General features: G+C 41.4%; 1 protein-coding gene across 23 annotated transcripts in view; it reads right to left on the bottom strand.

Annotated features, from left to right (window-relative positions):
- The window catches only part of LOC112233761 (calpastatin-like), a 69,453-nt gene that overhangs the window by 14,855 nt on the left and 41,451 nt on the right, over positions 1-13,147 (bottom strand). For all 23 annotated transcript variants that reach the window (XM_024401593.2, XM_024401587.2, XM_024401582.2 and 20 more), the window contains one exon: positions 711-776. In XM_024401593.2, coding sequence (XP_024257361.1) covers positions 711-776 — 66 coding nt within the window. The remainder of the gene's footprint in view (positions 1-710; positions 777-13,147) is intronic.

Raw genomic sequence — 13,147 nt, 5'->3', positions numbered from 1 at the left:
CCCCCAGAACTAGAAATGCATTGGATTTTCTTCTCCATAACAACCTATTTTAACAGCCCATTTCCTGAATGGGTGACAACATAACAACACTGGTGTGGAATTATGTCTGGAGGTCATCACCTATACAGAGTCAAGAATTTAAAAACTTGTTGCAAGTGCTGCATGTTTTCCCTCAATAAAGCCAAGCACAAAATAAACAAAAAATACCAAGCCTATTGGAAATGTATAGAATAATTCAGGATATGTTTAAAACATTCTAGTTGGAAGCAATTGCAAAATCAAAATGAGCTGAATAACATAAGCCTATATCTAATTCTAAAGTCATTGTTCCACTCCCTGAACATTTGGGTGTGACCAACTCTTTGCCTGAATGGGAGGAAGAGGGGAGTGTTGTTTTTCTATGTGATCTTGCTTTTTGTTTCCCCTGTCCTTTATGGTGTTATGGTAAGAACACAGACTGGGACACACTGAGCAGCCGCTACTCTGTCGCAACAGGAAAGATATTAACAATACCAAGCATCGCCCAAAGAAGGGGTCAAATACACTGGAAGCCAGATCAGAAACTGGGACCTATCCCAAAGAAAAGAAGGTGAAGGCTGGGCAGAGGAAGAAGAGGTGTGTGTGTGTGTGTGTGAGAGGGGGAGAAAGAGAGAGGGGCATGGTGAGAGAGAATGAGAGAAGATATGTTAAGGAGTGTGTAGTAATGGTACCTCAAATTGTGCTGGATTCACGGCAACCTGGGCCACTGAAGTGGATGAATATTGTCTGGGCTGCGACTGGGGAGAGAGAGAGAGAAAGAGGGAGAGAGTTAAAAAACATAAAATGAACGGAGTAGTATCACTTATAGTAGGACACACAGACTTAATCCTTGTCAGAATCACTGACGCAATTAAGCATAATCTTAACTTGAAATTAACCACAGCAAAACAAAACATTCCATGCTGCTCAAATGTCTGTACAATTTCCTCATAAGGTAGGCGTAATTTCAATCATAGAAATATCATTAATAGAATGGACCTATCCCTTCAGACCACAGCAATTTAGCTGGTCAACACTGGCATTTAAAAAGGTGCAATAGGCAATATGTTTGCTATAATTCTAATAGTTTGTCTAATTTCAGTTTGTGTGACAAAACAAGCAATCATTGTGTAGAGTCATTGCACCATCTAAACCACTGTAAAATATTTTTTCCATAGCCCAAAATATTGTATTTTCAAAACCGAAAGTAAAATACAAAATTGTTTAACTTAAGCACGGAAGCATGGAAATAGTGCACATAGAACAGATCTACCGCATCTTAGACTTGCTTTCTTTGAGAATGGCAGATCTATAACTCACATTTCTATGTGAATTTGGTCAGGTTGCCCAAAAAGTTCAATATTGGTGCTTTAAACAAAATTTGAAATGGCGGCCATCTTTGTGGTAGTATTTAAAAGTCAACATTTAAATTAAATTCACATTTCAATGGTCTACCAGTGGTGTGAAGGGATAGGTCCATTCTATGAATAGTATTTCTATGATTAAAATGACAACCACCCTGTATTCAAGAGCATGTTGTGTCTCAACCGATGCGGTCGTCACTAGTTACCACAGCCACAAAGTGTCAGAGTTTTGTCTAAACCTTGCTTGTCCACCCACCGTCGAATGTGAACATAAATGGTCATGTTTATTCTATTCTCTATAATTTCAATAGGTTTCCTATGGAGGATTGACCGTATAATTTAAAAAAACAGATATTCCCATTCAAGTCAACATTCTCTGATGTGTGTACCTCTAACCATGTTTGTGGTACCATTTGAATGTCTACATTTCAATTGTATTCCCATTTTAGTACATTTATCAGCCAAAACATGACACCCATGCTATATTCAAGAGCATATTGTGTTTCAACCGATGGCGACCACAACACAAACACCTCAGATGATGTAAACTAGGGTCTAAGCTATAACATATGCAAGTATGAAAATAATCAGAGTTTATGCATTTTTTTTGTTGATAAATTACATTTAAGGGAGAAAAAAAATGACAATAGAAAATAAAAAATGTATTACAAGAAAGGATAAAATAGTTGAACAATACTGTTTGTAAGCGTTTTACTTTTCCAGTGATGAAGACATGTATGTCTCATGGTATGGTATGCAACTTTGATGTGGTGCTGTCAACTCTGAAAACCTTTATCTCTTGAATGTTTTGGTATTCAGGTCCAAAAGGTCACTTTCTGAACCCTTCTAAAACAGGCAAATATGTATGGAAAGTGTTGTTCAAATCAAAAGGGGTGCTGTCAAAAAGTGATTGAATTGTAATGGATTTTAACCGTGTGTTATAATGCCCAAGTTGTTGTTCTTAATGATATCAATTTTCAGTTATATATTCAAGACCACAGGAGTCGACAATACATTTCCTTGAAAGTGTATCTAGACTTGGTCAGAACCAATATTACAGGAAATCGGGAATCTTTCTCTCGTGCCCTAGCTCACGTTCACACATCAAAGAGGACCCGTCAATTACCAACCTTAGTTGTGTATCCCAGAGGTTCTACATCCCCTGTTATACACTCTACAACTGAGACATGAGAAGGAGCTGATCTCTAGAGAGAAGGGGAAATGATATGACAAGACTGACACCCCACGTGTCAGTGGACTGATAGCATTATATAATAAAATCAAAACAGTTTGTCCAAGGACCTCTATACAGCTTTTCTCCTGATATTACGTAACCAAGCACATCCCATATCCCCACTGTTTGGTGTATGTGGGATGTACACATTGTGACTGAAGCGGTGAGGGTAACTAACATTGCTGGTTTGAGGAATGCAGAAACCAGGTGGAGTTTGTTTAAGGGGACCCTTTTCGTGGAGGTGACCCACAGGGCAAGCAGCCTGCATTCACCCTCTCCACCCATACTGCCTATTGGAGAATCTCAATTGCATTGTCCTCTCTACTTTCTTCCTTCTCAAAACCCATTAGAGGAGAAGGTGAGAGGGACGGGACCTTTGATTTGACCTCTGGCTTTCTTATCCAATGGGTTTTGAGAAGGAGGCGAGGAGTATGTGTTATGAGATTTCCAGGGTCTCAAAATGTCCCAGGGTTACAGCACAGCATAATGTATTTCTTATGGTATGAGTCCCAAGGATGTGTGTGAATGTCTCATACCCTGCTAAGTATCTTTAAGAAGTTTCAATTGGACCAAGCAGTCAAGCCAGATTAAAACAATTCTACTGTTACACAGGGATGATAGGATGGGAGATAAAGACAGGTGGAGAGAGCGAGAGAAAGAGTGGCAGAGTTTGAAATCTCACTAGTCAAACTGTATACTAAATTATTACACGTAAAATCCTGCGCTATACTAACTGTATACTACTTATACTATTCAGATTAACTTTATTTTGCCATACAACATTACTTGGAGATGATTACTGATTACAAGCATTTCGCTACACTCGCATTAACATCTGCTAACTATGTGTATGTGACAACTAAAATTTGATTCGATTTGATGTTCACTCTGACAACATTACTTAATCATGCACTCTTAGAAAAAAAGGTGCTATCTAGAATCTAAAAGGGGTCTGCGGCTGTCCCCATAGGAGAACACTTTGAAGAACCCTTTTGAGTTCCATATAGAACCCTTTCAACAGAGGGTTCTACATGGAACCCAAAATAGTTCTACCCGGAACCAAAAAGGGTTCTATGGGGACAGAGGCAGAACCCTTTTGGAACCCTTTGTTCTAAGAGTGCGTCTTGTGGAAGGAGAGTGGTGTTGACACAAAGGCCTTGTCAAAACCCAGCTAAGGGCCTTAGCGAGCTGATTTGTACTGTACGTGATTAGATATGTGAAATAATGGTTGCGGCCTGCTGTTTTCACCAGTAAGTAATACTCAGTAATGAACCTCAAAGGAAGGAAGGAAAGGAAGGATGCATCTGTAAAGTATTGGAACAAGTCCCCACTGGGTTGGGAGGAAGTAGGGAGGGGAAAGTGAGATCACAGACACCCAGGGGCGGAAAGTGGGCTAACGAGTCACACTACCCTCTCTTTGGATAAATATTTTTGCACTAGGCAACACACCAGACTGACGGCGAATGAAATGACAGACAAATAGAGGGTGGAGGCTTGGGCGTGGCACCTGGAATTCTGACTGGCTCATCTTTTGGCAACCAAAGAGATACAGATAAAAAACTAATTGTATCTCTATGTTGGCAAAACTATACCAGAGCACCCTACTTGAATGACTCTGGTTTGATCCAAGCTACTCAAGTATGACTCATGTTTATTTCAAATTGAATTATGGTTTATAAACAAAACTGAAACAAAGACGTTGATTCAAAAGGCATTTGGTTGCACATCTACTCGTGATCATGGCAGCAAAGGAACACGGGCATCTCACTGCGAGCTTTCTCCTGTCTTCCAACCGACAGCACATGACAAAGGAAGTGGCTTTGGGTGTGTAAACAAACTGCACTTCTCATTTCTAATGCAACAAAACCTACTCCAACAAACCACACTGATTAACCCTGCCCAACCTAACCTAACCTAACGTAGCAGGCGTAAAATAAATGCCTGAAACTAGATCCCCTACATACTGGTCTTGACGAGAAGACTGTAGGAGGAGGTTCTCTTCTGCACTGTTCAACCAATCCAGTAAATGTGGAGGAGGAGTTACGATGGAGTGTTGCCTTGTTAACAGACTCTATTCGTCGGGGGCATGGACTCGACAAGGTGTCGAAAGTGTTCCACAGGGATGCTGGCCTATGTTGACTCTAATGCTTCCCACAGTTGTGTCAAGTTGGTTGGATGTCCTTTGAGTGGTGGTAACCATTCTCTATACACACAGAACATTGTTGAGCCTGAAAAACCCAGCAGCGTTGCAGTTCTTATCTTGCCCATTCACCCTCTGAATGGCACACACAATCCATGCCTCAATTGTTTTAAGGCTTAAAATTATTCTTTAACCTGTCTCCTGCCCTTCATCTGCACTCATTGAAGTGGATTGAACAAGTGACATCAATCAGGGATCATAGCTTTCACCTGGATTCACCTGGTCAGTCTATGTCATGGTGTTCTTAATGTTAAGTATACTCAGAGTATAACACACCTGAACACAGAGGCTAACATCAGTACACTATAGATAGCAAACAGCAAACCAAGCCCCGGGAACCTGAACACAAGAGACTGGCGTCAGTACACCATAGATATAGAGATTTAACACTGGAATATCACTGTTAGGACTTAGTAGAAAGCTAGATTATATGAACACATGTTCATGTCCGCATTTAACTGTTTTAACATGTATATTGCCATTTTTTTTACTCTAATTGTAACTCCTTATTCACTGTGTATTTATTGTTTGTGTCTATATTATATAAACAAATGTATCTTAAACTCTGCATCATTGGAAAAAGACCCGTAAGCATTTCACTGTTTGTCTACACCTTTTTTTATTTTTTTTTATTTCACCTTTATTTAACCAGGTAGGCCAGTTGAGAACAAGTTCTCATTTGCAACTGCGACCTGGCCAAGATAAAGCATAGCAGTGTGAGCAGACAACACAGAGTTACACATGGAATAAACAATTAACAAGTCAATAACACAGTAGAAAACAAAGGGGGGAGTCTATATACAATGTGTGCAAAAGGCATGAGGAGGTAGGCGAATAATTACAATTTTGCAGATTAACACTGGAGTGATAAATGATCAGATGGTCATGTACAGGTAGAGATATTGGTGTGCGAAAGAGCAAGTAAATAAATAAAAACAGTATGGGGATGAGGTAGGTGAAAATGGGTGGGCTATTTACCAATAGACTATGTACAGCAGCAGCGATTGGTTAGCTGCTCAGATAGCTGATGTTTGAAGTTGGTGAGGGAGATAAAAGTCTCCAACCTAACCTAATTATATATACTGCTTTGTCGAGACAAGGCCCAAATCCCCTTTTCTCTGCGTGAAGAAAAGATGGGAAAAAAGGGTGAGGGCAGAGTGCCTTGCAAGAATTCGCTGACAAGTAGGCAAACCAACACTACCTTCCGTATTATTGGCCAACGTGCAATCATTGTAATAAAAAAAACTGGACGATCTACGATTAAGAGCTACCAACGGGACATTAAAAACTGTAATATATCTTATGTTTCACCGAGACGTGGCCTTTTATGCTCGCTTCGAGGCATGCAACACGGAAGCAGGTATGAGAGCACCAGCAGTTCCGGGCGACTCTCCGGCCCAGACGTATTACCAGGACGTGCATGCGCAGATCAGCTGGCAAGTGTCTTCACTGACATTTTCAACCTCTCCCTGTCTTGAGTCTGTAATACCTACATGTTTCAAGCAGACCACCATAGTCCCTGTGCCCAAGAAAGTGAAGGCAATCTGCCTAAATGATTACCACTCCGTAGCACTCACGTCGGTAACCATTTTTAAGTGCTTTGAAAGGTTGGTCATGGCTCAAATCAACACTAACACCACAATTCGCATACCACCCCAACAGATCCACAGATGATGCAATCTTAAATCGCACTCCACACTGTCCTTTCCCACCTGGACAAAAGAAACAACTATGTGAGAATGCTGTTCATTGACTAGAGCTCAGCCCCCTCCTGTACTCCCTGTTCACCCACCACTGCGTGGCTAAGCACGACTCCAACACCATCATGTAGTTTTCTGACGACACAACAGATCACTGACAACGATGAGACAGCCTATAGTGAGTGTGGTGCCAGGACAACAACCTCTCCCTCAATGTGAGCAAGACAAAGGAGCTGATCATGGAATATAGGAAAATGAAGGCCGAACAGGCCCCCCATTAACCTTGATGGGGCTGAAGTCGAGCAGGTCGAGAGTTCTCATTTCCTTGGTGTCCACATCACCAACGAACTATCATGATCCAAACACACCAAGACAGTTGTGAAGAGGGCACGATAACACCTTCTCCCCCTCAGGAGACTGAAAAGATTTGGCATGGTCCTCAAAAAGTTCTACAGCTGTAGCTTCGAGCGCATTCTGACCAGTTGCATCACCGCCTGGTATGGTAACTCCTTGGTATCTGACCGTCCGTAAGGCGCTACAGAGGGTAGTGCGTAAGGCCTAATACATCACTGGCAACAGCATACAAGCTAATAGTCATGCCAAACTTACCACGGTCTGCCTTAGCTCTTAATTCAGTGTCAGAAAGTACACACCAGACATCAACTCAGAGACATGTTTGTCAAGTTAAGTGAAAAATCAGTTGGATCAGTTAGTCTGCATTCACTACACATGGGTAATGAACAGAATTGTAGCACATTTGGCTAATGTGTACCAATGGGATTTCTCTCCTGGTGTGCTAACTGCTAGCTAGGCCAGACAAGAATAATGTTAACCAGGCATATGAGGGCCTCAGGAATGGGAAACATTTACCACCTAGCTGATGTCAGACCAGTGTGTGATAACTGTTGGCCTTTGACATCTCATTCACATTCCGTAGTCGGTGACCTCACAGCAGCAGATAGAGGATGACTGACCTTCTTCAGCATGGTTACTTACTTCAGCTGAACACACTGATTCGCTATAGCTCTTCCAGCCATACCGTTCCACACTCCAGCTATATACAGCCTATGACTAGGGATGGGAATTGCCAGGGACCTCTCGATACAATATTATCACGATACTTTGCTGCCGATACAATATGTATTGCAATTCTCACAATTCTATATGTATTATGATTCGATACTGTGACCTTATTGCGAATTCATGTTCCAAACATTTCTCACCATATATCTGCTGCAGAGGAACAAGAGAGAGCCATGAGAAAACAAGTTTTGATCAGTCATGGAAATAAAAGTGCTGAAAATAAACTGGCACCCTATTTAAAAAGAAGATGGAGAACAAGCTATATAAACAGTGCTTTGGAAAGTTTTCAGACCCCTTCACTTCTCCACATTTTGGTACATTACAGCCTTATTCTAAAAGTACATATATATTTTTTTATCCCACATCAAATCTACACACAATAACCCATAATGACAAAGCGTTAACAGATTTTTAGAAATGTTTGCAAATTAATAATAAAAAAAAGAATAAAAAAACAGAAATACTTTATTTACATAAGAATTCAGACCCTTTGCTATGAGACTCAAAATTGAGCTCAGGTGCATCCTGTTTCCATTGATCATCCTTGACATGTTTCTACAACTTGATTGGAGTCCATCTGTGGTAAATTCAATTGATTGGACATGATTTGGAAAGGCACACACTTGCCTATGTAAGGCCCCACAGTTGACAGTGCATGTCAGAGCAAAAACCAAGCCATGGGGGTCGAAGGAATTGTCCGATGAGCTCCGAGACAGGACTGTGTCGAGGCACAGATCTGGGGAAGGGTACCAAAAAAATTCTGCCGCATTGAAGGTCCGCAAGAACACATTGGCCTACATCATTCTTAAATGGAAGAAGAATGGGACCACCAAGACTCTTCCTATAACTGGCTGCCCAGCCAAACTGAGCAATCAGGGTAGAAGGGTCTTGGTCAGGGAGGTGACCAAGAACCCAAATGGTCACTCTGACAGAGCTCCAAAGTTCCTCTGTGGTGATGGGAGAACCTTCCAGAAGGATAACCATCTCAGCAGCAGTCCACCAATCAGGCCTTTATGGTAGAGTGGCCAGACAGAAGCCACTCCTTAGTGGTGTTTGCCAAAAGGCACCTAAAGGACTTTCAGAAACAAAATTCTGGTCTGATGAAACCAAGATTGAACTCTTTGGCCTGAATGCCAAGCGTCACGTCTGGAGGAAACCTGGCACCATCCCTACGGTGAAGCATGGTGGTGGCAGCCTCATCCTATGGGGATGTTTTTCAGCGGCAGGGACTGGGAGACTAGTCAGGATCGAAGCAAAGATGAACGGAGCAAAGTACAGAGAGATCCTTGATGAATACCTGCTCCAGAGCACTCAGGACCTCAGACTGGGGCAAAGGTTCACCTTCCAACAGGACAATGACCCTAAGGACACAGCCTTAGTTTTTGTTTCGTCATTATGGGGTATTCTGTGTAGATTGAGGGAAAAAACTATTTAATCAATTGTTAGAATAAGGCTGTAATGGACATGGGCTGTGAATACTTTCTGAATGCACTGTCTACACTGGAATTGTGGTGCAGGTACAGCCAACTAGCGCAAAGATATTATTGCAATATTGTCAAAACTATACCAAATATTGTCAAAAATAATATCCGGATATGTAACTGTATCAATATTTCCCCCCCATCACTACCTATGACCCCCTATTCTCAAATCCGGCCTCAAGGTCCACAGCATTCTTCCTCTCCAATAATGGACTGATTTACATTTGGGACACCAGGTGAGTGACATTAAATTAGTGACATTAAGCCCATACTAGTGTACACAAAAGTATGCTGAATGGATTTGTATCTGCTTGAGTGGCACACCATTAAAACCACCAGTCACAACAACAAGGCTCTCTCTCAGGGAAAATCCCTGAGTAGGTGTCTACCCATGTAGACATACGTAGACAGGTTAGGCTATTTCACCTAGCTCCCAGAACCACCCAGATACCCTTTAATACAGGCAGATAGATAAACAGTCAGCCCTACTGCATACAGTCCATTAAGAATCACACAAAGCACTGGCAGGGTAGAGAATAGAGGGCGGGTACCAGGCAGCATAACAACAAGTCTTAATGTCAACAGTGACTGTACAGCAGAAACCAGTCAACCAAACGAATGCATCTCTCAGGGGCCAACCTAAAGTGTTATAAACTGTAATCAGTCCCTTTTCCTGCTGATTGTGATACAAGACTGGGTGTAACTTATTGGACTAGGCCTACTTCATAAGTCTAACCGAGAATTCTGTTCTGCTATTATTATTATTATTATTATTGAATAATAGCAAAACACTATTGCCAATCTGTTAGTAGTTAATGTATAGACTAGCTAGGCCAAACATTGCTTCTATAACTAAATTGTGGCAAAGCTACTGTACTACTGCTTATCAGAAAGTATCAAAACACAAATATTGATTAGCTGAGAGCTAACCAAACACTATTCCAGCAAAAACAAAGAGTAACAAAAACACTATCATCCTTATCAGACAGTTCCAAAACACTATTACTGATTAGAAGTCCAACCAAGCACTACTACTTCTCACGAGACAGTATAACCCAAAACTGTATCACTGAGGTAAAAACGTAGTTGATTTTGGCTCACAAGAGTCTGACCTAGCGCTCCTCCGGCTCACCTGAGTCTAGCCCAGAGTCTCAGTGTTCGTCTACCTACCTGCGTCCAACGTCGTTTCAACATTCCTCATGCATTCCACAGTGAACAGGTCTGTGGGGGATAACCAAACCCAAAATGCTAGCCATGACAGCCCCTTGTTTATAGTCAATAAACGGTTCTTATACATGTTCAGAACATGACAGATTCATAATGTTCTCTCAAAAACCTTTCAACCGTCTCCAACTGGATGTTATTTTGTCCGGGGTCAATATGAGATAAGACATTATAAATATTCACAACAAGTCTTACAATGGGGCGGCAGGTAGCCTAGTGGTTAGAACGTTGGACCAGTTACCGAAAAGGTTGCTAGATCAAATCCCCGAGCTGACAAGGTTAAAAAAAAACATCTCGTTCTGCCCATGAACAAGGAAGTTAACCCAATGTTCCAAGGCCGTCATTGCAAATAAGAATGTTCTAAACTGACTTGCCTAGTTAAATAAAAAATAAAAAAATAAAATGACAATGCATTATAACCCGCATCATAATGCAGAGTGCTCATGTGTTACAATGATTTCTCCTCCATTTCTCATAGTTGTACTGGGTTGTGATTGACATGATAATGGGAAAGGGGGACGGGGCGGGATTTGTCAGGCTTCTTTTTTATGAGGAAGGAAATAATGAGATGGTATTATTGTCCAAGGTATTATTGTCATTGAAAATGTTATTTGCAAAGAGGAGTACGCATAGGATAAACATGCATTACTGTAACATTATTGTGTACACAGGTACACACACACAATGGGAGCTACTGGCAGCCGTTACCAAAACGGGACATTGGGACACTGAAACCAGTTGAAACGATCTACGCACTCACACAAAGTCAGAGTCCTATAGCCACACCCGAGAAGGGTGTGTATCAATTGGTGGCACAGAAACATTACTCACAGCACCATTTAAATGGTGCATACAGGGGCAGCCAGCGTGGCACAGGAGCCAATTTGATTTATTTTACCTTTATTTAACTAGGCAAGTCAGTTAAGAACAAATTCTTATTTTCAATGACGGCCTAGGAACAGTGGGTTAACTGCCTGTTCAGGGACAGAACAACAGATTTGTACCTTGTCAGCTCGGGGGTTTGAACTTGCAATCTTCCAGTTACTAGTCCAACGCTCTAACCACTAGGCTACCCTAAAGCCCCAATGCTGCCATGGTTAATAATATATTCATATGTCAGTCTGTGTAACCAGGAGGGAGTAGGGTTGTTCCTCCTAGGGGTTTAATAGGAGCGCTTCTTCAACAATAGGGTTAAAGATAGTTTTTACTTTACTGAGCTGGGCTATGAAAAGTGTTGACTTATACTGGGCCCCACCCCACAGACAGACATGTGAAAAGGGCTGTGTATAGCAACACGGCTAGCTGCTATAGTGATGACAAAGCATTTGGCTAACCCGGGGACAAAGTATGTCATTACTTTGGAATTGACTCCAACCCTGATAGCAACAGAAAGCTAGATGCTACAGTGAAATGAGTAAGCTAACCAGTGTAGGCTGCAAAGTATGTCATACTGACTTAAATAGGGACAATTCTGCCTAGTAGTGTCATGTACTGGTTCAGCTGGTGTTATAGCTATGCTAATGGACATTTACATCCAAAAGGACCCATGAGCACCAACATGTGAAGTTCAAAGGAGCATGTCAAATTGGGTGTCAATGAAAGCTAAGAGTCTATATTTTTGAGAAATGAAGACATTTATACATTCTATACACATTTCCCATCCTACAAATTAGGAATAAGCAAAGGCTTTGATTTCTGGTCAAACAGATGGAAAATGGGTCTTAGACAACATATACCTTTTGACTTTTTTTCTGGTAGTAGAAATCAATCAAAACACAATCATGTTGAAGTAAAGATGCCTACCCAACTAACATCAACACTTACAGTCAAAGTCGGAAGTTTAAATACACTTAGGTTGGAGTCATTAAAACTCGTTTGTCAACCATTCCACAAATATCTTGTTAACAAACTATAGTTTTGGCAAGTCGGTTAGGACATCTACTTTGTGTATGACAAGTAATTGTTCCAATAATTGTTTACAGGCAGATTATTTCACTGTATCACAATTCCAGTGGGTCAGAAGTTTACATACACTAAGTTGACTGTGCCTTTAAACAGCTTGGACAATACCAGAACATTATGTCATGGCTTTAGAAGCGTCTGAAAAACGATGTCAATTGGAGGTGTATCTGTGGATGTATTTCAAGGCCTACCTTCAAACTCAGTGCCTCTTTGCTTGACATCATGGGAAAATCAAAATAAATCAGCCAAGACCTCAATTTTTTTTTGTAGACCTCCACAAGTCTGGTTCATCCTTGGGAGAAATTTCTAAATGCCTGAAGGTACCACGTTCATATGTACAAACAACAGTACGCAAGTATAAACACCATGGGACCACGCAGCCGTCATACCGCTCAGGAAGGAGCCGCGTTCTGTCTCCTAGAGATGAGCATACTTTGGTGCGAAAAGCGCAAATCAATCCCAGAACAACAGCAAAAGGACCTTGTGAAGATGCTGGAGAAAACAGGTACAAAAGTATCTATATCCACAGTAAAACAAGTCCAATATCGACATAACCTGAAAGGCTGCTCAGCAAGGAAGAAGCCACTGCTCCAAAAACTGCCATAAAAAAGCCAGACTACGGTTTGCAACTGCACATGGGGACAAATATCGTAATTTGAGAAATGTCCTCTGGTCTGATGAAACAAAAGTAGAACTGTTTGGCCATAATGACCATCGTTATGTTTGGAGGAAAAAAGGGGAGGCTTGCAAGCCGAAGAACACCATCCCAACCGTGAAGCATGGGGGTGGCAGCATCATGTTGTGGGGGTGCTTTGCTGCAGGAGGGACTGGTGCACTTCACAAAATAGATGGCATCATGAGGTAGGTAAATGATGTGGATA

The sequence above is a fragment of the Oncorhynchus tshawytscha genome, linkage group LG02 (assembly GCF_018296145.1).
Source record: "Oncorhynchus tshawytscha isolate Ot180627B linkage group LG02, Otsh_v2.0, whole genome shotgun sequence".
Taxonomy (NCBI): Eukaryota; Metazoa; Chordata; class Actinopteri; order Salmoniformes; family Salmonidae; genus Oncorhynchus; species Oncorhynchus tshawytscha.
Note: the sequence above shows the minus strand (reverse complement) of the source record. Positions and strands in the feature narration are given on the sequence as shown.